Here is a 23670-nt window from a genome sequence, read left to right as displayed (position 1 = left end):
CCGTGAAAGAATTCTTCAGGAGTGGAACACTGGATCCCCGCCTAAACCAGACAAACATTTGTCTCATCCCCAAGACTGAGAGACCAACCGAAATGACAGAATTCAGACCCATAAGCTTGTGCAACGTCTCATACAAAGTCATCTCCAAACTCCTGAGTAAGCGGTTAAAGAAATGCCTCCCGAAAATTATCTCGGAGACCCAATCGTCCTTTGTAGCCAAACGTCTAATCACAGACAACATCCTAGTTGCTCATGAAGTCTTCCATGCCCTGCGGACTAACCCTGGATGCCGATCAAAGTTCGTCGCAATCAAAACGGATATGAGCAAAGCTTTCGACAGAGTTGAATGGTCCTTCCTTGAAGCGCTTTTACTAAAACTTGGATTCTCTTCGCAGTGGGTCTCATGGATCAAACTATGCATCTCATCAGTGTCATACCAAGTACTAATCAATGGTGAACCAAAAGGAAGCATCACACCATCTCGAGGCATTCGACAGGGCGATCCTCTATCGCCTTTTCTCTTCATTCTCCTTACGGAAGCTCTTATCTCCCAACTCCAAGGAGCGGAACGGGAAGGAAGAATAACTGGCCTCAAAATCGCCAGAAATAGCCCACCCGTCTCCCACCTTCTCTTTGCCGACGACAGCCTCTTTTTCTGCAAAGCCGATACTCAGCAATGTTCGGAACTCCTCCGTATCATCCATACATACGGCTTATCCTTGGGCCAGCAGCTAAATGTTGCCAAATCCTCCATTATCTTCGGCAGTAAGGTTCCCCAAGACATCAAATCAGCTCTTAAGCAGTCCCTCGGGATCTCAAAAGAAGATGGAATGGGGGTCTATCTCAGACTACCAGAGAAAATATGTGGAAGTAAAAAGCAGGCCTTTGCTTTCATCCAAGAACGGCTTCTTAACCGTATCAACTCCTGGTCGGGAAAACTACTATCCAAAGGAGGGAAGGAAATCCTGATCAAGTCCGTAGCCCAAGCTCTTCCCACCTATGTCATGTCATGCTTCCTCTTACCTATAGAGATCACTTGGAAGCTTACTAGTGCAATTTCCCGATTCTGGTGGAGCACAAAGCAAAATAACAAGGGATTACACTGGATTGCTTGGAAAGATATTTGTATTCCCCAAGATAAGGGTGGACTCGGCTTCCGAGATTTTAGAAATTTTAATCTCGCTTTACTAGCGAAGCAACTATGGAGGTTAGTCCAATACCCCGACTCGCTCCTCGCACGAGTCCTAAAAGGAAGATACTATCGCCTTTCGAACCCACTAGACGTCAAAAAGGCGAGCTCCCCATCATACGTTTGGCGAAGCTTGATGGCCGCTCAACCTCTCTTGAATGCCGGCCTGAGACGCTCGATAGGCTCGGGGAACGGCACCCTGGTTTGGTCGGACCGTTGGATCCCGGATACCACGCCACGACCAGCTCTCCCCCGCGGCCCTTCCTTCGATCCACATCTCCGTGTAAGCGATCTTATCGATCCCGCGACCTTTGAATGGAACCTCCCAAAGCTTCGAGACTTATTAGCTCCCGATGATATCCCCCTGGTTCTGAGCCTGCGACTACGCCGCTCCAATCGTCCGGACAGCTTTGTTTGGGCATCCACAAAGTCAGGAGCCTATACAGTCCAGTCGGGATATGTTCTTTCTATGGCAATGGATTCATCTCTCGCCACAGCCCCCGTCACCGAGCCTAGTACTACGGCCCTAAAAGCCAAAGCTTGGTCTGTCAAAACTTCAAGGAAGATCAAACACTTTATCTGGCAGGCACTTTCAGACTGTGTTCCAGTTTGCAGCCGACTTTCAGACCGTCACTGTAGCAAAGAGAGGAATTGTCCACGCTGTGGAGCCGACAACGAGACCATAAACCACCTACTCTTCGAATGCCCACCATCGGAACAGACATGGGCTCTGGCTCACCTCCCCCACTCTCCGGGTATCTTCCCGAGCTCGTCAATCTTCAGCAACCTAAATCACCTCCTCTGGCGCGCAAAAGATCTTGGTATTCCAACCTCTATCTTGGAGAACGTGCCCTGGATCTTGTGGTACATATGGAAAGCTAGAAACGATAAATTCTTTAACGGGAAGGACACTTCCCCTCTGGATACGGTCCAAGTAGCTATCTCAGAAGCAGGCAACTGGAAACTGGCGCAAATCCTACATTCAAATGAGGAACACTAGTAGAAAAATGGTCTATAGCCACATTTTAGTCACGACAGGTAGTGACTTTTCTTGAATTAGTCATTGAATAGTCACCAATTGTCACGAATAAAGATAATAAGAAAAAAATGTGACTATTCGTGTCTGTTATGTGACTTTTTTATCACGTTTTCTGTCATATTAAAAAGGTGACTAATTATAAACACGATTTTGCCACAAATAATCCTGACTAATTGTCACAAAATGTAGACGTAGCTAAAACCGTGTCTAATCTATTATAAAATAGTTTTAGGGTCTAACTGGTGACCAAGGAACGGATATGAATAATACATTTCTTAATGTTCCTAACAAATTTTACCATTCACAAAGAATAGTCGTTCCTTTTCATTCTTTCTCATTCCTTTAATTGTAGAGAATTAAAGAATTAATTTGTTCCTCACTGAATTTGATATGGAATAACCATTCTTCATCATTCCCATAATTTTATTCCCATCCATTATTTTCCTATTTGTTCCTAACATTCCCGAGATGGTTACCAGTTAGACCCTTAGTCACGGTTTAGCCACAAAATATCCGTGTCTATGATACCCTAAAGTAAACCCTAAATAAACTTTTAAACCCTAAACCTTAAATATAAATTCTAAAACTCTAATCTTTTCATATTTTAACCTTGATTAAAATTTAAATTCAAAATTTAGTTTTCTCAAAACTTAAATTCAAATCTTAAATTCTAAACTCCAAACACTATACCCAACCCCTAAATTATAAACAATAAACCCTTCACTTTATATAAAACTTGAATTGCTGCAATATACCTAATAGAACTAATTTCCAATATATAAAAAAGTTTAATAGTTAAAATCATATTTTCAAAGGCTTAACTTCATATTTTAAATATATACTTCAAACAACCTCCCCCAAAAGTCTAAACCCTATATGATAAATCTAGTCTCCAAATTTATTTATTTCCTTTTTAACTCAAAATCTTAAATGTAACCTTTAAATCCGTTTCCAAACTTTAATTTCAGATTTTAAACTTAAACCCTAAAATCTGTTTCATATACCTCACTATCAATAACAAAGATAAAAAATTTAAATTATAAATTTAGTTCTAAATCCAAAGATTAATTTTTTAAAAATTTAAATTGTGAAATCTAAATCTTAGTTTTTCTTAAAATATCTTTGTTTTCAAAATTTTACCCTAAATATTCTATATATTAAATACACAAAAAGAATAGGAAAAATGGTGTTAAAAAAAAAGAATAAGAAAACAATTACAATACAATCTAATTGGTCAACATAAACTAGCCAATCACGTTTAAGTGCGAGGATCACAAATCTTATTAATCACAGCCGTTGATAAAGTTAAATCCAATGGACGAAAATGCACAAAGATGAAAATCACACTTTTCTCTCTCTTACATTATTCTCTGCGAATCTTTCCATTTTTTCCTAGATCTACAAAAAAAATTCATTTCCCTTTCTCTTACGGTTCTTCTTATCTTTTGATTCTCTCTCAAATTTTCATAACAATTAATGTATACTCTTCATCTTATTGAATCATCTTCCTCCTTTTGTCGTGAGGAATTGAATCCTCTTCATTCTCTTATGTGTCTGAGATCTCTTGAATCATCAGGTTGTTGTTGATGATAATCTTCGTCGAGGGAGGGATTACGTCCAAGGGATCCGGTTTGGTTCATGTGATTAGGGTTTATTGTACCACCACCATTGTTACCGTAGGTATTCAGAAAGGAAATGAGAAATGAGAAGATTTGAAGGACTGAACGAGAACCAGAGGAGGACAGCGTAAAAGAAAGAGGAAAAAGGAGAGAAGAAAGAGGAAGACGAAGAGAAAAAGGGTGAGCGGCATGACGGAGATGTAGCCCGGCGTTCCGGTGTACTGTTACGGCAACATCTCAATCGTATAGTCGCCGCTCCGGCTGTGGTGACCGTATACATAAATACATATATATGCGTAATATATATAAATTGTGTATTTGTATTTTATATAATTGATTAATAAAATATTTTTCAGTTTTGAAGGGCGGGTATATTTTTTTTTTTAAATTTTCTTTATGAAAAATTTTAATTTTTATATTTGTTTTTAATCATATTTTTTTGTAATCCTATTTGTGTTTAATACTAATTTAATTTAATATAATTTTTATTAATTGTATTAAATATGTCAAATTGCATAATTATACAATTGTGTTATATGCATTTCAAAAATTATCTTTAAACTTTATTCCTAGTTTTTTTAACATATTATATTTTCTTAGTAGTTACCTAACATAATTAGTCAAAAATATTAGTACAAAAAACGATTCGGAATCGACCCGAAAATCAAAATCTCATACTTTGTTAGACATGATCTATATATTCAAACGGTTCTTAAAATGTTATATCTGAAAACCAATATCAAATCTAACCCGCCCTAATCCGCCCAGAAGACCGAACAATTTTTTTTTAAAAAAATGTGAAAAACAATTTTTGATAACATTTTATATTTTTAAAAACTGTTTTATAAATTTAATTTAATTATTATGCCAAATTCTTGTGAAATTATTAAGGAAGTTTATTCCTTACATCAATCCATATTCTTTTATAATTAAAATGTATTTTTTTGTTTTAGAAACCTATTTTGTTATTTTAAATAATTTTATTTCTATAAACTGCAAGTTTACATATTTTGTACTTTATTACATCTATATATTTATTGTTTGAATTTTTGATTATACAATAAAAGTAATTTTAATTTTACTGGGTTTTCAAAGTTGATATATAATATTTGCTTCCAATATAAAATGTATTGATTAAAGAGACCAGCAAAAAATTATTTATTATTTAATAGAATATGAAGCTGGATTTCGCTAAACGCCAAAAAAATATCTTATTTACAACATAATTGATCAATTTATATCTCTTTTTATTATAATGTTCGTATTTTCCAGAAAGAAAGAAAAATTAAAACGTCAAAGCATTAAAAATCCACTTGGTCTCTTTTAGTTTAAGTTATTTAACCAAGTGTAATACACTGTTTTCACGTTCTTCTCCTCTCTCTCCCTCCCTCCCTATAAACCCGCTCTTTCTTTTCTTTTTTTTTTTCTGTTTTTCATAGTTTATAACCTGAGTGACCCCCGCTCCCCGATTATGGTGGTAATATTCTTTATTTATTTAATTTTGTTGCAGTTACCATATAAAAAAATGTATATATATTTGTATAATGCAGTTATAAAATTTAAAAAGTAGACACAACTTACTATCAATTGGATATGTTGAAGAATTAATAAAATAGATAAAATCGTGACTAGACAGTTATTTTGTCACATTATTTTGTGGTGTCTATTCCATGACTAAATTATTCACGAAATTATACGTGACAAAACTGTGACAAATTTAGTCACGAAAAATCACGGTAAAAAATGGTCACAATCGTATACGCACGGTTTTTTTCGGTGACTTTTCGTGACTAAATCAGCATATAGTCACGAAATAATTGCATCAGACACGAAAATTTATGTGACTATAGAGCTAATTTCTACTAGTGGAAGAAGAAGTCACGCCACCACTACCGCACGCACAACCCCCAGGCCCTAGATGCTCGATCGACGCTTCATGGCATAAAGACGATGCACTATTTGGCAGAGGCATGGTCCTTTTGAACGAGGAAGGGGACACGATCACCGGTTAATTCTCTAGTAACCGGGGTCTCACCCCCCTACACGCAGAGCTACAAACTTTGCTGTGAGCTATGAAGTCCTCACTTCAAATGGATCAACTAGATATGACCTTTGAGACAGATTGTCAGCAAATGGTCAAGATCATAACCGACGAAAAAGAAGACGACTGGCCAGCTTTATTGGTCGAATTTGAAGAGTTTCATCACCTTCATTCTATGTTTAACTTTTGTTCTCTACGTTTTATTCCCCGTTCTTGTAATATCCGAGCGATGCTCTTGCCAAAGATGCTCGAGCTCGTGGTAAAATCTTTTCCCATGTAAACTCAAGAATTCCGAATCGGATGGCTCAAACCAACCAAACAGAAATTCTTTAATAAAATATGGAGCTTTAGATGTCAAAAAAAAATCTAACACCCACTATTAAAATTATAAACTTTTCGTTTTAACAAAATATTTGTTTTTAAGATCTTGACTATCAAATGTTTTTGGGGGATTTTCCATGTTCAAATAGTCGGTTAACAAATCTTAATTTATGAGATGCGATTATGAAATAGGCATTAACTTCAGCAAATATGATTTACATAAAAATTTCGGACATTAAGTCATTAACTTTCAACAATTTGATTAATATACCTTTTAGGCACTTTAAAATATTTTGAAAGATTTTATGGCCCATCTATTCTATATATTCTATATTATTAAAACTGAAGTACAAATTAAATTTGTTTGAAAACATGAATAACAGTTTAAAAAACATGTTTATTTGGAAATATGGATATCAATTAAAAAAATAGGTTTATTTGGAAATATGATTAGCAGTATAAAAAAGTATAATGTTGTTTGGAAACATAGATATCAATATATTAATAAAAAGTACTGGGCTTATGTTATTAACAAAAATTAGAAGACTTTATATTATGAAATACTATCTATTTGAGTAACTTTAAAATATACGAAAATGGACTATCTAATTATTTTAAAACATATTTTTATCTAAAATAATCATAAAATAAAATTTAAATTTTATACACATATTTCAAATCAAAATAATAATTTAAAGTTGATTTATATCAAAAAATGATTTAAAATATGCATACATTCAAAATTTTATTTTTACTAAAATTATTTCCAATAACCATTATTAAAAAATGTTTTCAATATATATCAAAAAAAAAAAAACCAATTTCATATACCGACTTAAATTATGGTTTTTATATTTCACATGAAATTTTTAAAATATCATATATGTGAGTATTTATATGATAGTACATATAAAATACTATTAATTATATGATTATTTATGATATAATAGTGACTTGAGGTGGGCGTTCGGGTATCCATTCGGATTTGGTTAGGATCTATTTGGGTTTTGGGTTTCCGGGATCAAAAATTTCAGCCCCATTCAGATATTTCTAAATTTCGGTTTGAATTTTATTCGTATCTTTGTGGGTTCGGTTTGGGTTCGGATAACCTATTTAAATTATTTTTAAAATTTCAAAATTCATTATATACTTTAAATTTCTCAAAATCTATAAATAAAATAAATATTACATCTAAATTTGAATAACATATGTCTCAATACCTAAAACTTAACATATAAATTGGTATGGTTTAAATATTTGGATCGAGAATCAATAATTATTTTGTATTTTTTGTGTTATGAGTACACTTTAACTATTTTACATATTTGTTTTTGAATATTTGTATATTTTTTCAAGCATTTAAACCAACTTAAAAGTATCATATATATTATGGTTGTTTTATATACATTAAATCTAAAATATATATATAAGTATATAAATCTTTTTCGGATACATTTGGGTATCTGAAATATTTCAGTTCGGATCGGATTCGGTTTCGATTCTCTAAACATCAAAATTTTGAATAATTAGATATTTAATCATTTTGGTTCGAGTTTAGTACTACTCTTTCGGATCGGAATCAGTTTGTTTTTTCAGATTTTATTTTTTTATTCAGCCCTAATAATATGAAAAATAAATAGTAACATATTTTTGAAAATACACCCGCACGGATGTGCGAGTCAAAATCTAGTAATAAATTAAACTTCAAATCCAAATAAACCAAAAGTAAAACATCATTGCAATAAATTGTCAATAACAAAAATAAATTAACACCAAATCACATCAACTGTGGAAGCCCCATTGGTAAAGTGGTTTGATCAAATGTTCATTAATGTTTCTACACCAGGAGGTCTGAGTTTCAATTTCCGGAAAATGTGGAATTATACGAATTAAGGGAGAAAATGCTTATAAGAGATCTGCAGCATGGCGCAAGGAGTACCGTCAAACGTGGATCCCACAGAGCGGCCCAGGTTATGCAGTCAGACGTGAATCCTCATACGGCAGGTAGAATTGTCGGTTGTAGAATCGTCTGTAATATTTCTCATAGTTGTAATAGCATAATTATCCAGCGTTAAAAAAATCACATCAACTAGTTTTGGCAAAAAAAAATCATAGAAACCTAACTTTTTAATTAGAAATTGAGAATATAAACCAGAATCTAAAAACATAACTAAAAACTTTAAAAATGTAAAATTTATCTATTGGTTCAATCGGTACCGGGTTTCGGATTTTTGTGGATTTTTGTGGATTTTTAAATTTTGGGTTTTTCACAAAACCCTAACCGGATTAATATTGGATCACCGGGTTTACCGGTTCAACCACGAATCTCGATCATCACTGGGTTTATCGGTTCAACCACGAATCTCGATCATCACTGGATTTACCGGTTCAACCGGAGGTCCGGATCAGATTTCAAAACACTAATAGAAAGTGATTATGCAGAGATATTCTAAAAGGAGTATTTGAATTGCGAGAAAATGCTGAAATCATTTCAGCTCAAAGTATTTGGCTTCTTCAGCGAACTCTGGTACCAAAACAACCAGCTCTACTCAACTTAATTTGCATTTTTGGACTTCCCTTTTTATGGATAGAGAATCTATACTATTAAAGCAGAATCCCTCCTGGGATTCTGCCCCTGCCTTTTCAAAATAATTACAGCCAAATGCCACTCCCTTTAATTTTTCAACACAAAAATCGTGAATTAAAAGCCCAATAATAACTTTCACTACACCTAAATCGATTACTTTTTCAGCCCAATAAAAAAACTTACAACTGAACCAAAATCGGCTAATATATTAGACCAATAACAATCCACCAATTAAAAACCAAGATACCCCATGACAATCAACCCAACTAATTTTTTTTCATGCTCAATCTTTGTTTTGTTTCCACAAAAAGGTCATCTCGGTTTAGCTCAAACCATATACGCTGAAATAAAATTAAAACTAACAGACATGAATATGATGTATAGATAAACAAACATTTTTTTACCATATACCCTGAAATAAAATTAAAACTAACAGACATGAATATGATGTATAGATAAACAAACATTTTTTAATTAACTAATTAACTAATTAACTATTAACTAAATAGATTAAAATATAAGTATATCACCAGAATATTCGATTTTAAACCAAAATGAAATCATCACAAATTTCGGCAAGTATTTTTCCTAAATAATAACTGGTCGTTAAGATTTTCCTACAATCATGGAGCAAATAAATGTACAACTAATTTTTAGAAAAAGAATATACTCATATACTAATTTATAGAAAAACAAGATACACAGATGCTACATTTACGGTAACAAAATATCGACGATTAATTGCTCGATAATTAATTTAGAGTATTCTACAAGTATTAACACTAATTAACACTAATAAATGCAAAAATCTCGCCAATATTTTGAGTATTCTACAAGTTTTCTAATAAACCTAACCTGCTTGACCTAGCACCTTTTCCTATTATAAATACAGACGCCTCTATCTAACCAAACACACAACGCCAAACCAAAAGATGGCAAATATAGAACAACTCACCGCCGTCAGTGAGTTAAAGCCAAGGCACACTGCTAAGACTGTCCATGTTAAGGTTTTACATACTTGGAAACAAAACATCAATCAAGGAGGGGAAACGGTCGAATTCGTTTTTGCTGATGAAAATGTAAGCAATTCTATCTTTTCCGCGAACTATTTTTTTCTTTAGATTTGTGTTATTTGAAATATCTCTTACTCATGCTATTTATTTTTAACCAATTGTACATGTTCAAGGGTGATAAAATCCATGGAAGCTGCAAAAAAACTTACTTTGAGAGTAAAGGAAGGCTTCTTGAAGTTGGAGTATGGCGCAAGATCAGAAACTTCCATGTTAGGCCTGCAGGAGGAGCATTCCGAACAACAAATCATACCTACAAGTTGTTTTTTAATCAAGCTACGGTCGTTACGAGATCCAATTTTATGAATGATGAGTTGTATCTTAATTTGGTTGATTTCCAAAGAATTTTGGATGGAACACTTGATGAAAATCTCTTAATTGGTAAAACAATGAATGATAGTTTTGTTTATTATATTGTATACTTCTACTTTTACTAACTTCTGCACTTTTTAAACAGATGTTGTGGGCCAAGTTTTGGACTGTGGTGATGTTGAATCTATTCAGTGTGCTGGGGGGATCCAGAAAAGAAAACTAGAGTTCACCCTAAGAGACATCAAGTAAGTTTTAGTTCATCTATAATAAAATCAATCTTGCTTGATGACTAACCTCTCTTTTTGTCTTGCGCTGTAGTGATTTAAGAATTCCATGCTGTATTTGGGGGAAATTAGGCGACATTCTCCATTCTGCCTGTAATCAAGACGATGGAATGGTGACTTTGCTTTTCCGGTTTGCTAAAATTGGAAGGTTTAGAGGTATTCTACAAGTTTCAACTACTATATATTTTTTGAAAACAAAATAATATTTATATAAATAAGACTGTCTAATATTGGTACCACTAAATTGTTTTGAGAACAGGAGAACTCCAACTCTCTAATTCCTTTGATGCTTCTCAAATGATCATCAACCCTACAATACCCGCAGTAGAAGCATTTAAAGATATGTAAGGGCATTATCAATTATTTATTTATCCATATTTCCATCTCTAATATACTAATTTGAAAACACATTCTATTATAAGGGACACTGGTGATGATACTACTCTGATGACAATTGCGAGTAATGAGGAGAGTCAAAAGTACAACAAGCAAATTGGTCATCCAGATAAGCGAGGACAAAAAGATAAATGGTTGCTATCACAAACTAAGAACATCAGAGAAATGAAATCATCAACTCAAGTAAGCAGTTTTGTCATATGAGAAGCAGTTTTATATTGTCTTACTCGTGTTAGTGAGTTTTAAATCTTTTAAACTATGATTGTTTAGGTTGAAAGATGTTTACTGACTTGCACAATCGACGCAATTGATAGTGATTGGTCCTGGTATTACTTTGGTTGTGATGGATGCCAAAAGAGGGTGACCAAAACAGGAACCATGATTAAGAAAGTGAATGGAAGTGAAATCACCACTCATATCTGGTGGTGTGAGACATGCGACGACACTGTCATCAAAGTTTCACCCAGGTATGACTGATTTTTTTGAACATGTTAACTACATGCTGTTACTTAATTTTTTATTTTGGCCTGACCTTTGTTCTTATTATAGGTTTTGGCTTCATTTGATGGTCAAAGATGATACAGGTGATGCAAAAATTATGATCCTAGACAAGGTTGCTAATGGGATTGTTGCGGAATCTCCACTTAAATTGTTGAATGGAAGCTGGGATGAGGTAAATGTAGAACAATTATGGTGCATTCTTTATGGCAAAGTACTCTTAGCAGCCTAATCTATGTAATCTATTTTGACAGTTTGAAGACTCAAGCGTGATACCAGACGCTATTACTGATTTAATTGGAAAAAGTTTCACATTTGGAGTCTATGTTGAGAAGGATAATGTATCTTATGGTGCTGAGATGTTCAAAGTCGGGAAAATCTACAAAGAAAGGATCAATTTTCTTACTGGTTCAATCACACCAGCTCACTCTGATACGCCGATGGCAATTACCAGTGGTGATGAGGTAAAATTGTTTAATCTTATTCGATATGAAGATTTTTGGTTATTACGTTTCTTACCAGTTCTTAATTTTTAACATACAGGGTTCTGTTTACTTAACTGATAGCCAAGAACTCTACGACTCTGTCTCCACACCATCCAGTAAGAGAAAAGAAGACTCTATTTCTCTGCCTGACATCAGTTCAACATCAAAGAAACCATGCTTACTGACAGTAAAGATTGAGAAGGCTCAAGAGGATGCTAAGAAACGTGGCTAAGTTTGGAAGTTGACTGCTTGGATTATTTTTCTGCTTTTTGTTTTTAGTTTATTGTTTTAATTATTGGGTTTTTGCATCTTTTGAAAACTTCTGTTGGATTTGTGCTTTTCAATTCGTCTATTTATCCATCTTTTATAATTCATTATTTAATTTAATAGTATAGATTCATATTGAACCAAGTTACCTTCGATTAATCTAAAGTAACTAAACCAATGATGAAGCTTCAAAGAGGATATTTATCCTAATTCATTATTAAGTTATATTGAACAAAGTCATCTTCAATTAATCATTTCTCACAACACCAAGTTTCTATGTTGAGAATTCTAAAGTGGCTCTAACGAAAAATTATATTATATTGAATATACAAATAGAAAAACGTGGACAATAATATAATTTTAGAGTTGTTATATTAATGTATTTTAACACTAAATTGTGTGAAACTTATGTTATTTAAGAGGGAGATATATTAAAACAGACCAAAAAACCTTTATTATATAATTTTTACAAATTTCGACTAATAATACTTTCTACCAATAATATTGACAAATCTTATGAAACTATGACCCATGAAACAATATATATATATATATATATATATATATATATATATATATTATTTTTAGTCTAATCAAATATTTTGTAAGATACTGCACGATTTTCTATTGATTTTGTTTCTATGTTTATTTCTCTCTTTAATTAATTAGAACATAAACATCACAAGTTCTGCCCGATCTATGGCATTGTAGAAAATTACGATGTCAAACACTAACAAAGAGGTCTCGGCCGGATCTGAATGTTTGATACGGCCGCAACAAAGAAAAAGAAAGGGAAGAGCAAACACCAATGATGCAGAGAACACACAGCCTAATAGTTCTGTTCCTCTTAGCGACATATTTCCGAGGGTTCTAACTGATATCTCCACCCCTAATAAAGGTTTAGTCCCACCACAAAAGGTCTTTTAGGCATGAACTAATTCGTGTACTTTACCTCAGTACTAAATTTTTATATTTTCTTTATAGAGAATGGGAAACAGCAGAATGCACAGGGGAAAAGATTGAAGAGCAATTCCTCTAACTTGATTTGTAATATCTTCATATGTCGTTATATATCTATAATTTCTGAGTTTTCTTTGATGTTTAATACTGATATAATATTATTATTTTCAATTAGCACCATCGAGCAATCAAACTACTCAAAGCAACATCTTTGGAGGATCTACCAATGTTTCAACGGCTCTTAAGAGAAAGAGATCAGCAACAATAGATGTCAGTGACCATACACCGTCTACGTTTTCCAGAAAGAAACGAGCTCCCAAATCAGGGGTTCTAACTGATATTACCAATGTACTTCCGACCTCCAGTACCATGCCTTTTCAATTTGGAACACCTTCTACAACTGATTCATGTGTGACCAAGATATCTACTAAGGGTAAATAGAATCTGTCTAACAATTTATACATCTTTTAAGCGTTTTATACATTTATTTTGACCTATTTTCAGCTAAAGGCAAGGGGAAAGTACTTGCTGGAGAGAACAAGTTCAAGAGTAAAACTATAACCAAGAGTTGTAGGAAAACATTGGAATCCCAATTCAATGGTTGTGTACATGATAATTCGTCAAGTGAGGATGATGAGGACCAAACATACCAATGCGACTATGAAGGTCTAAATTTTTTTTTTCTTGGCGCATTTTGCTTATTATAATTAACTAATTGATTTAAACGTAGACGTATTTTTTTTTCGGTTAGCAGAGGAGTCTGAACTATACACAGAACAAGTTTATGACTGTAGTAGTGAAGAAAGTGACAGAAGTGATTCGGAAACAATAAGAGAGGACCCTATGTTATCAGAAGAAACTGATCAGAGATTACCAGATGTGTTATCAAAAACTAACAGAAAGACAGTTTCTTCATCTACGCGGATTACGAAAGCAAAATCTTCTCGGAAAGAATATGGTACTCAGTTTGTTTGATGAAGTAACTTAATTTTATCCCCTGTTTTTAGTACTTTGTTAGCTCATCATTTACGCCTTTTCATAAACAGGTTATATTGATGACGGTGATCCTACTTTCAAGTGTGAGCATTGTGGGGCTATAATGTGGTATGGTGAAAGGATAAACAACAAAAAAAACACCAGAAAACCCAAATTTTCTCTTTGTTGTGGTCAAGGACAAGTGCAACTTCCATTGCTAAAAGATTCACCAGCTACACTGAAACAATTACTTTATGGGACTGATGCAAAAAGCATATATTTCAGAGAGAACATTCGCCAGTTAAATATGGTTTTCTCATTTACATCGCTTGGTGGTAAATGCGACCGCTCGGTTCCCAAAGGATGTGGCCCTCTCAAGATGTTTGTACTTCAAGGAGAAAACTATCATTTGATGGGTAGTTTGAAGCCTCCTCCAGGAGACCCTGCTAAGTTTGGACAATTATATATTGTTGACACAGAAAATGAAGTTGCAAACCGTGCTTCCATAATTGGGTACTTTTTTTAAATTTTAAAAAGAATTTCAGTTGATTTTCGAAACCTTTGTATATTAGCATTTGTGCTTTTCTCTTTGCAGAAAGTACAAGACATGTGCAGAATCATCTAAAAAGGAGGTAACTCGGAAACAAGTTATTGACTCTTTACTGAAAATGCTAAACGAGGTCAATCCATATGTCCATCAATTCAGATCAGCAAAGGATAGATTTGACACTAATCCGGAGGACACATTCCATATGCGCATTATAAGCAGTCGTGCAAAAGACGGTAGGACTTATGACACTCCTACAGCATCTGAGGTGGCAGCATTAATTCCAGGCGATTTCAATTTGGACATGGATAAAAGAGATATCATATTGCAAGAGAAACAAACTGGTTGGCTGAAGAGGATCAGTGAGATTCACCCTTCTTACTTGGCACTTCAATATCCTCTGATATTTACTTATGGTGAAGATGGTTTCAGACTTGGGATTCAAAAGAGAGATACAGAGGCTAAGGCTAAACTGAAGAGGCAGACTATCAGTATGAGGCAGTGGTATGCATTCCGTCTACAAGAAAGAGAGAACGAGTGTCACACACTTCTGCATTCTAAACGTTTGTTTCAGCAGTTTTTGGTTGATTCTTATACCTCCATAGAGTCTAACAGGCTTTGTTATCTAAGGATGAACCAAAAAAGCCTTCGATCAGATGCATTTGACTCTATACAACAGGCTGGAAATGCGGGAAAGAAGGATATGCATGACCAAGGTGAGCGATTTTTGCTACCAGCCTCATTCACAGGAGGACCAAGATACATGAAGAACAACTACATGGATGCAATGGCTATATGCAAGTATTTTGGGTTTCCTGATCTGTTTATAACATTCACCTGCAATCCTAAATGGCCTGAAATAACCAGGTATCTACAAAAGAGGAACCTTATTGCTGATGACAGACCTGATATTATTGGAAGGATTTTCAAAATCAAACTTGATTCTCTCATGATTGATTTAACGGATAAAGAACTGCTGGGGAAGACAGTCTCTTGTGAGTCTCGATTTGTTATTATTTTTTTTATTACCGATTTTAAGTTTCTTTTTAAAGCATTGACTAACATATTTTTTTCATTTCTCAATTTCAGCAATGTACACTGTTGAGTGGCAAAAACGGGGTCTACCACATGCTCATATTCTGTTGTTCATGCATCCTAATTCAAAATTTCTTACCACTGATGATATTGACAAGGTTATCTCTGCTGAAATTCCAGACAAGGAGAAAGAGCCAGAGCTTTATGATATTGTTAAAGATATGATGATTCATGGTCCATGTGGAGTTGTTAACATGAATTCGCCATGCATGGAAAATGGTTTATGTTCGAAGATGTATCCTAAGGAGTATGCTGATGTAACTACTGTCAACAAAGAAGGGTTCCCTGTCTATAGAAGGCGAGAACAAACAAACAGATTTGTGGAGAAGAAAGGTTTCAAGTGTGACAACAGATATGTGATACCATACAACAAGGAATTGTCTCTTCGTTTTCGAGCTCACATTAACGTGGAGTGGTGCAATCAATCAGGTTCTATTAAATACTTATTCAAGTATATTAACAAAGGCCAAGACCGTGTCACTATTGCTGTTGAGCCCCCACATGCAGACCAGCTAAAAGAAAAGAAAAAAAACGAGATAAAGGACTTCTTCAACTGCAGGTTTGTTTGTTTATTAGATGTCTAAATAACTATCTGTTTAGCGACATATTTTAAAGGCAGTGGCTGTTTCTTTTGTATGATCCTGATTTTATTGGAATTTTCCATTATTCAGATATGTCTCAGCCTGCGAAGGATCATGGAGGATTTTTAGCTTTCATATTCACTATAGATCAACACCAGTTGAGAGATTGCAGTGGCATCTTGAAGGAAAACAGATCATTATTTTCAAAGATGATGATACATATGAGGAAGTCACTAGCAGGAAGCTTATTGAAAATACTATGTTTCTGGGTTGGTTTGAATTGAACAAGATCAGTGCAGTAGCTCGGACACTCACTTTAGCTGAAATTCCAACAAGGTTCACTTGGAATAAGAAAGAGAAAAAGTTCCATGATAGGAAGAAAGGATTCAGCATTGGGAGAATCAATTATGCACCACGTGAGATTGAAGATGCATACTATTGTCGTGTGTTGCTTAACATTGTGAGAGGTGTAACATGTTATGAAGATATTAAGACGTTTCGAGGGGTGGAGTATCCTTCATACAAAGAGACATGTTTTGCGATGGGACTGTTAGAAGATGATCAGGAGTATATAGACGACCTGTTGAGAGCAAGTTTTACTGATTCTGCATCTACTTTGCGTCAAGCTTTTGTTATCATGCTCATGTCTAATACTCTGTCAAAGCCAGAAGTCGTTTGGGAACAGACTTGGGAGATTCTGTCTGAGGACATTGAACATAAGAGGAGAAAGCTATTACATAGACCAGGTATTATATTTTGAATCCTAATTTTAAACCAAATAGTACGTTTTATTTAGTATGAATTGTTAATAACTAATATTCTGTGATTTTATGAAGATCTGACTTTGAGTGATGCGAAAAAAAAACAGTACGCACTTATAGAGATTGAGAAGCTTCTAAAGAGCAATGGAACGACTTTGGAGAAGTGGAAATCTATGCCTAAACCAATACCAGACGTTGTTAATAACAATGTTTTGATTATGGACGAACTCAGCTATGACCAGCAGGAGTTAGAGGCTGATCTTGAGCGTGACATTCCAAAACTAACAGATGAGCAAAAGAAGATTTACGATGAGATTACTGATGCTGTTTTCACCAAAAAAGGAGGAGTGTTTTTCGTTTATGGATTTGGTGGTACTGGCAAAACTTTTTTGTGGAGGTTGCTCTCTGCTGCAGTTCGCGTTAGAGGCGAAATATGTCTAAATGTTGCCTCAAGTGGGATAGCTTCTCTGTTGCTAAATGGAGGAAGGACTGCACATTCACGATTTGCAATTCCTATCAATCCCGATGAATTTTCCACCTGCAAACTTATAGCAGGAACTGATAAAGCGGATCTTGTGAAAGCAGCCTCCCTTATAATATGGGATGAAGCTCCAATGATGAGCAAGCATTGTTTTGAATCACTGGATAGGAGTATGTTGGACATTGTTGGAGATAAGGATAAGAGACCTTTCGGTGGTAAAGTTGTCGTTTTTGGTGGAGATTTTAGACAAGTGTTGCCTGTCATTCATGGAGCTGGAAGGACAGAGATTGTTTTGGCTGCTCTGAATTCATCTTATCTATGGAAGCATGTGAAAGTTTTGAAGTTAACCAAGAATATGCGTCTGCTGTCCAATAATTTGTCGGCTGAAGAGGCAAAAGACTTGCAGGAGTTCTCACAATGGATATTAGATATTGGAGATGGAAAGATTGGCGATGGAAATGATGGGGAAGCTCTTATCGACATCCCAGAGGAGTTTTTAATTCTTGATGCTAAAGATCCTATAGAAGCTATAAGCTCAGCAGTGTATGGAGATGCTGCTTCTTTACACCAAAACAAGGACGCAAAGTTTTTTCAGGAGAGAGCTATACTATGTCCTACTAATGAGGATGTGAACCAGATTAATCAACACATGCTGGATAAGCTTGATGGTTAGTTACAATATGCTAATTTTTTTTCGTGTGATATATTCTTCAATGCTTCATTTTTCTTAACGTAAAGCATTTGCATGCAGGAGAGGAAAAAATATACTTAAGCGCTGATTCTATCGATTCTTCAGATAGATTTTCTGTTAACGACCAAGCTCTCACTCCAGATTTCTTAAATAGAATCAAAGCATCAGGATTGCCAAATCACAGCCTGCGACTGAAAGTGGGTTGTCCAGTGATGTTGCTAAGAAACATAGATCCTGTTGGTGGATTGATGAATGGAACTAGACTCCAGATTACAGAAATGTACGACTTCATGATAAAAGCGAAAGTTATTACAGGGGAAAAGGAAAAAATTGGTCGTACTGTGCTTCTTCCTAGACTCTCTATAACTCCTTCGGATAAAAAGTTGCCATTCAAAATGAGGAGGAGACAACTACCTATTTGTGTGGCATTCGCCATTACTATCAATAAAAGCCAGGGTCAAACATTGTCTGAAGTTGGAATTTATCTTCCAAGACCGGTTTTTTCTCACGGTCAACTATATGTTGCTGTTTCCAGGGTGACTTCAAAGAAAGGCTTGAAGATATTGATTGTCGATAGTGAGGGTAAACCTCAACGTCAAACAAAAAATGTGGTCTTTAGAGAGATTTTCGACAATCTGTGATGTTCTTTGTTTGTTTTATCTTTTATAACTTCAAAGTTATATTTTTGTTTATTTTTTGACATACTTTCGTGGAGTAGTTTTCTTTTCTATATTAATAATTTTCTTTTATATTATGATTGGAACTTTTGGAAAAGTTCTTTACATAAAGAATCCTGATGTATTGTTTCATGATGAGGCTCCAAAGCCTCAGTACCAATCAATCACATTGTTTCTAATAAGCATAACATCTAATGCCGGATGAGTCAGATGCCAGCTTCTTCTCTAATAAAATTTTACATACACTATTTAAATTACCTATAAAGTTTAGGAATGACATATACTTCAATCAACATTCATCAAAACTCTTCCGGTTTCTTCTCCTAACTACCAGTTTCAGTTCGAATCCTATTTACTACTATTTTAAGGGTTTGAAATGCACTTACTTGATTTCCTATTGCGATGCAGTCATGTCTTTCTCCCTATTGATATATGTGAATGAAGCTTCTGCCTTTATTCCTTTGATAGCAAGACCTGCACATTAACTGTCACTATGCTATTAAGTAAACTCAGAAAAGATAAAGCTATAGAGAGATATACTGCAATAAACATTCATATAAATTGTATCTATTAAGTCAACTCACTACAATGAAATAATAAAACATGTCTCATATAATCCAAAAAGACATATTTTCTGAGAATAACTTATCTTTTATATTTGAAGATGTTTTGTTTGTCTCGATTTCCGGTAACACTCTGACAAGAAGATCGTATAGGCCAAAGGTTGTGAACTCGAGACCAAGTTTGGACAGAGATTCTGCAACTTCAACCTGCATTTCAAGAGAAGGAAAAAAAAAAATCCAAAGTCACTCACTCATCCAAAAGGAAACAAATCCAAGTTTGACCCGCGATCAGTGATCAAATTGGTATTGGAAGGAGGGTTTTGAAATTTGTTTTGAACACCTACCAATGGCACCGCAATATTTTCATGATGCAGCCGACTGATTGCACGACCCTTGATACGACTGTGCGCTCTTCAATAGCTCTCTCAACTGATTCCTTAGCTGCACGACTTATGTTTCTTTCGTTAAGCAGCTCTTCTCTCAGTGACTCCACTGTAGAAGAGAACGCATCTACCTTCCTTTCCGCTTCTTCTTTCTCCTGTCCCAGTTTTGTTTTATCCAGACCACACAAGTTAACAAACAATAGCAGCATGTACATTTGGATCTAAACTTTGTACAAGCAAGAAAAGAATTCCATTTAATAGTATAGATGTGTTATCTTCAAGAACCAACATGCAGTTTTTATTGTATATCAAAAGAACAAGAAACACAATCATAATAAACTTAACCTATCATGTGCAAATACCCTAACCTGAACTGACCATATAGACTACATAAGATCTTAAGTTTCCTTAACTTCTTACTGAATCAACAAAGATCATCATTGACAAATCTAAGAAAAAAAAAAGACATCGAAATCAAATATCAGAATACAAACTAACCGTAGAAGGCAATGTCCAGCCATCTTCAAGTGACCATTCCAATGATCGACGCAAGTCCTTGCTCAAAGCGTTGCAAGTCTCTCCTTCACCACTTGGTGGAGGATACAGTTCAACCTGCAAAACAGATAATCGATTTTGACTAAAGAAATCAAGCTTCAAAAGTAGAGAATAGACAACAATAAAAAAACAAGTTCACAGCATCAAACTGCTCTGTAATCGTATGGGGATACTTAACTTTGAACAACCCGCCGCGATGAAAAAAACATGAGATTACTCCGATTGATTTGGTTTTTTCTATCTTCGAATCTGAAAAGTCATTGGACTGATTCATCTTCTTCATCTGTGGATCTGAAAGATAAAACAAGTATTATGACAACAGGAAAGTAAATGAAATCGAAATTTTGAAATGGCTTATGATTAATACCTGAAACAAATCGACTTCTTCATCTTCGATTCGTCTTCTTCAATCTTCACCAACGCTAAATCTATCAACATCGAATGAGGTCACTTCGATTCCCACCGATTCTCTTATCGTTCGCACCGATTCTCTTCTCGAGTCCCAATTTCAGGACATGCAAGTCGTCTGTTTCTTCGATGAGACCGACAGATTTTTTTGTCTTTAACTTTCCCTTTTTCTCTTTTTTTTTAAACTGAACGGTCTGAAAAATACAACAAGATATCTTGCGTTTTGAAAAAAACATATTGATCGTTTCTTTTTGGGCCATTCCCAAACCAAAACCAAATCAAAGTCCACAATATATCTTTATGGCCTATTTTTTGATTATAATTTAAATAAATGTATTATTTAAAAATATGTATATTGAAAAACATAATTTTATTACATTTTTCATAAAATATATTATTAATAAGTTACAATTGTAAATAAAATAAGCTTAGAAAATATATAATCACAAAATTATTAAATTTATTGAGTATAAGTTTACCTTTTTTAAATCTTTTAAAAAATTAATTAGTATAGAAAAAACATTTTTATAATAATGATAATAATAATATTACTAATAATAAATATACAATACATAATTATTTAATTCTTATATAAAAATATAAAATGTATGAAAATATTAAATTAGACAATCATATGATAATTTAAATGAAATTTAAAAAGAGGATAATCCCGCGCTTTGAAAGCGCGGGTCAAAATCTAGTCTATACTATTAAAGCAGAATCCCTCATAGGATTCTGCCCCTTCCTTTTCAATATATTTACAACCAAATGCCATTGCCTCTTTTTTAAACAGAAAAAATAAATGTCGTCAGTTTATTCTAACCAATTAGAATGCTTCAATTTTTATAGTCTTATCAAACCTATTTAAGCACACTCCCGAGTAAGCCCATTTTCTAAAAAAATCCAAACAGAAATGATTGTTCAGTCCATTGAATATCTTCATGATCAAGTCTTATACTATGAAACCCCATCAAATCGTCTTCTTTTTTTTTGTCAAACCCTATACCCTGAAATGAAAACACCAACCAAGATGAATATAGTTTATATATAAACAAAAAATGTAAATCAATGTTCATAATAAGCTTATTTAGATGATACATGACACCTACATACATATTATAATTCCTTTACAAAATGTAATATATAATGGTTGACACTTCAATCAAAACAAAAATGTTAAAATAAATATATTTGACCACAAGTTACTATGGTATATTTCAAATTTCTTAAAACAATATTTATTTAAAAAAATAATAACAATATTGATTTAAAAATTGATTTATTTTTAAAGCAACCAAAAATTTAAATTATGTTTTTCATTTATTTTGCATACCATATCTATTCTAACTATAATTTTTCAAATCATCCCCTAATTTTCGTAATCAATTTAAAAAAAAAACAGTAACATACTCTTAAATTTTTGCAAGAATTAATAATTTTATTGAAGATACTGTTTAGCTACATTCACGATTCAAAAAATAAACAATCTATATATTGCGTGTACAGTACTCATATAATATCTAAGGTTTCAAATTGGTAACTGAATTTATTACTACTAACTAGAAAATCTCACCAAGATTTAGATTTTAGAGTATTCCACAAGTTTTTTCAGAAAACCTAAACAACTCTCCCTATGGCCTCTTCCTATTATAAATAACGATGCCTCTTCCTAAACGAACTCATACCGTCAAAAAAAATGGCATGCTTCTAATGAAAAAGTTACCGGCTTCAACGACTCGAAGCCATGGAACACCACTAAAATTGTTTATGTGAAGGTAAAACCATGGAATTCATCTTGGCTGATGAGAATGTAAGCAGTCCTAACTTTTTCATTGACGTTTTGATTTGTGTTTTTTCATATGTTATTTGAACTTACGATTAATGATATTAATATTTTCAATGTGATTGTAACATGTATAAGGGGCATAAAAACTTACTGGGAGAGTAAAGGAAGACTTCTTCCTGTTGGAGTATGACGTAACATCAGGAACTTCCAAATTACATTGGAGGAGGATTTAGTCATGTGTTCGGCTATTTTCATCAAACAAGGTGAATACACATATCTGTCCAATTAAAAATTAAAACGCGTATTAATAAATTTGAACTATGCCATATTTGATATGAAATTAAAATATATTTAATGAAAAACAAGATTAAGTATCAGGAAATAACTTATCTTTCATATTAAAGCCACGTCGTTCTGTATATTAGTCCTGAAGACAAATAAATGATGTTAAGTATAATAACAAAACAAACACATACCTCAATTTTCTTTCAGATAAGTGTTTTAAAAAAAAATCAAATGTAAATACAAAAAGTAGAAAAGTAAATAAATTCTCGCATACAAATCTTTATATTTTCCAGAGTTTTTCTCAATTGATATCAAGAAGATCAGATTTTTCAATGCTTGAGATCTTATTCGAACACTTTGAATCATTCCAATGTCATCGGAATAACGAAAGTCATAATCTGATTTTAAATTCAAAACAAATCAGAAAAAATAATACATCTCAGTTTCTTGAAAAAAAATCTGATTTACTTTTTTTCATTCAAACGTACTTATGACTTCGTTGAACAGATCTGAAAGTTGAATCCGATAACCATCTCCGTCTCATTTTTTTTAACACAGATGGCTTCAGATTCGACATGCAAATGTTTCTAAAATGAAAATGTTTAGATATGTATTGATGTTAGAGGTTTGTAAACATAGAACTATCAAGTCTATATAAACTAAAAGAAAAGTGAGAGAATATTACTGATTAGAGATCGGAGAAGGTGATTCGTCAGTCGAAAGTTCAATCGTCCTTTGGTTTTACAGAAATATTTTTTTTTAAAACACCGATGAACTTGCAGAGATAAATTTGTTTTTTTAGCTTGATATTTTG

At 33.7% G+C, this 23670-nt stretch overlaps 2 protein-coding genes and 1 long non-coding RNA gene across 6 annotated transcripts; 2 read left to right on the top strand and 1 right to left on the bottom strand.

Moving 5' to 3' along the window:
* Positions 1 to 8011: 8011 nt before the first annotated feature.
* On the bottom strand, positions 8012 to 23670 carry LOC108816802 (uncharacterized). Of its 4 annotated transcripts, none has more exons than XR_008936715.1 (12): positions 23542 to 23670; positions 22723 to 22998; positions 21646 to 21792; positions 20745 to 20979; positions 20556 to 20668; positions 20321 to 20434; positions 19784 to 19977; positions 19263 to 19646; positions 10700 to 10772; positions 10473 to 10553; positions 10019 to 10119; positions 8012 to 8238 (listed from the first exon to the last, which is right to left on the bottom strand). It is a non-coding gene; the product is annotated as an uncharacterized LOC108816802 (long non-coding RNA). The 4 variants fall into 4 exon arrangements; XR_008936716.1 differs by having other exon boundaries at positions 10019 to 10085; XR_008936718.1 differs by lacking the exon at positions 8012 to 8238 and adding an exon at positions 9084 to 9137.
* LOC108816574 (uncharacterized) lies at positions 10503 to 12213 on the top strand. The gene is made up of 6 exons (XM_056990729.1): positions 10503 to 10618; positions 10722 to 11041; positions 11129 to 11325; positions 11408 to 11531; positions 11611 to 11820; positions 11900 to 12213. Exons 2-6 carry the CDS (start codon positions 10910 to 10912, stop codon positions 12071 to 12073), a joined length of 837 nt encoding a protein of 278 aa, XP_056846709.1. The 5' UTR covers positions 10503 to 10618; positions 10722 to 10909; the 3' UTR covers positions 12074 to 12213.
* LOC108816573 (uncharacterized) lies at positions 13823 to 18840 on the top strand. The gene is made up of 6 exons (XM_018589142.2): positions 13823 to 14556; positions 14639 to 15585; positions 15680 to 16243; positions 16329 to 17012; positions 17103 to 18176; positions 18260 to 18840. Exons 1-6 carry the CDS (start codon positions 14168 to 14170, stop codon positions 18838 to 18840), a joined length of 4239 nt encoding a protein of 1412 aa, XP_018444644.1. The 5' UTR covers positions 13823 to 14167.

This window comes from Raphanus sativus, chromosome 7 (assembly GCF_000801105.2).
Source record: "Raphanus sativus cultivar WK10039 chromosome 7, ASM80110v3, whole genome shotgun sequence".
In the NCBI taxonomy this organism is placed as follows: Eukaryota; Viridiplantae; Streptophyta; class Magnoliopsida; order Brassicales; family Brassicaceae; genus Raphanus; species Raphanus sativus.
The sequence above is the reverse complement of the archived record's forward strand: the minus strand, read 5'-3'. Positions and strand labels throughout refer to the sequence as shown.

Bases quoted from the DNA above. Each gene is read 5' to 3' on its own strand.
- LOC108816573 (XM_018589142.2), top strand. From the start codon at position 14,168: ATGTGGTATGGTGAAAGGATAAACAACAAAAAAAACACCAGAAAACCC. The intron at 14,557-14,638 runs GTACTTTTTTTA...TTCTCTTTGCAG, and splicing joins AACCGTGCTTCCATAATTGG to AAAGTACAAGACATGTGCAG. The intron at 15,586-15,679 runs GTGAGTCTCGAT...TCTCAATTTCAG, and splicing joins GCTGGGGAAGACAGTCTCTT to CAATGTACACTGTTGAGTGG.
- LOC108816574 (XM_056990729.1), top strand. From the start codon at position 10,910: ATGACAATTGCGAGTAATGAGGAGAGTCAAAAGTACAACAAGCAAATT. The intron at 11,042-11,128 runs GTAAGCAGTTTT...ATGATTGTTTAG, and splicing joins AAATGAAATCATCAACTCAA to GTTGAAAGATGTTTACTGAC. The intron at 11,326-11,407 runs GTATGACTGATT...TTCTTATTATAG, and splicing joins GTCATCAAAGTTTCACCCAG to GTTTTGGCTTCATTTGATGG.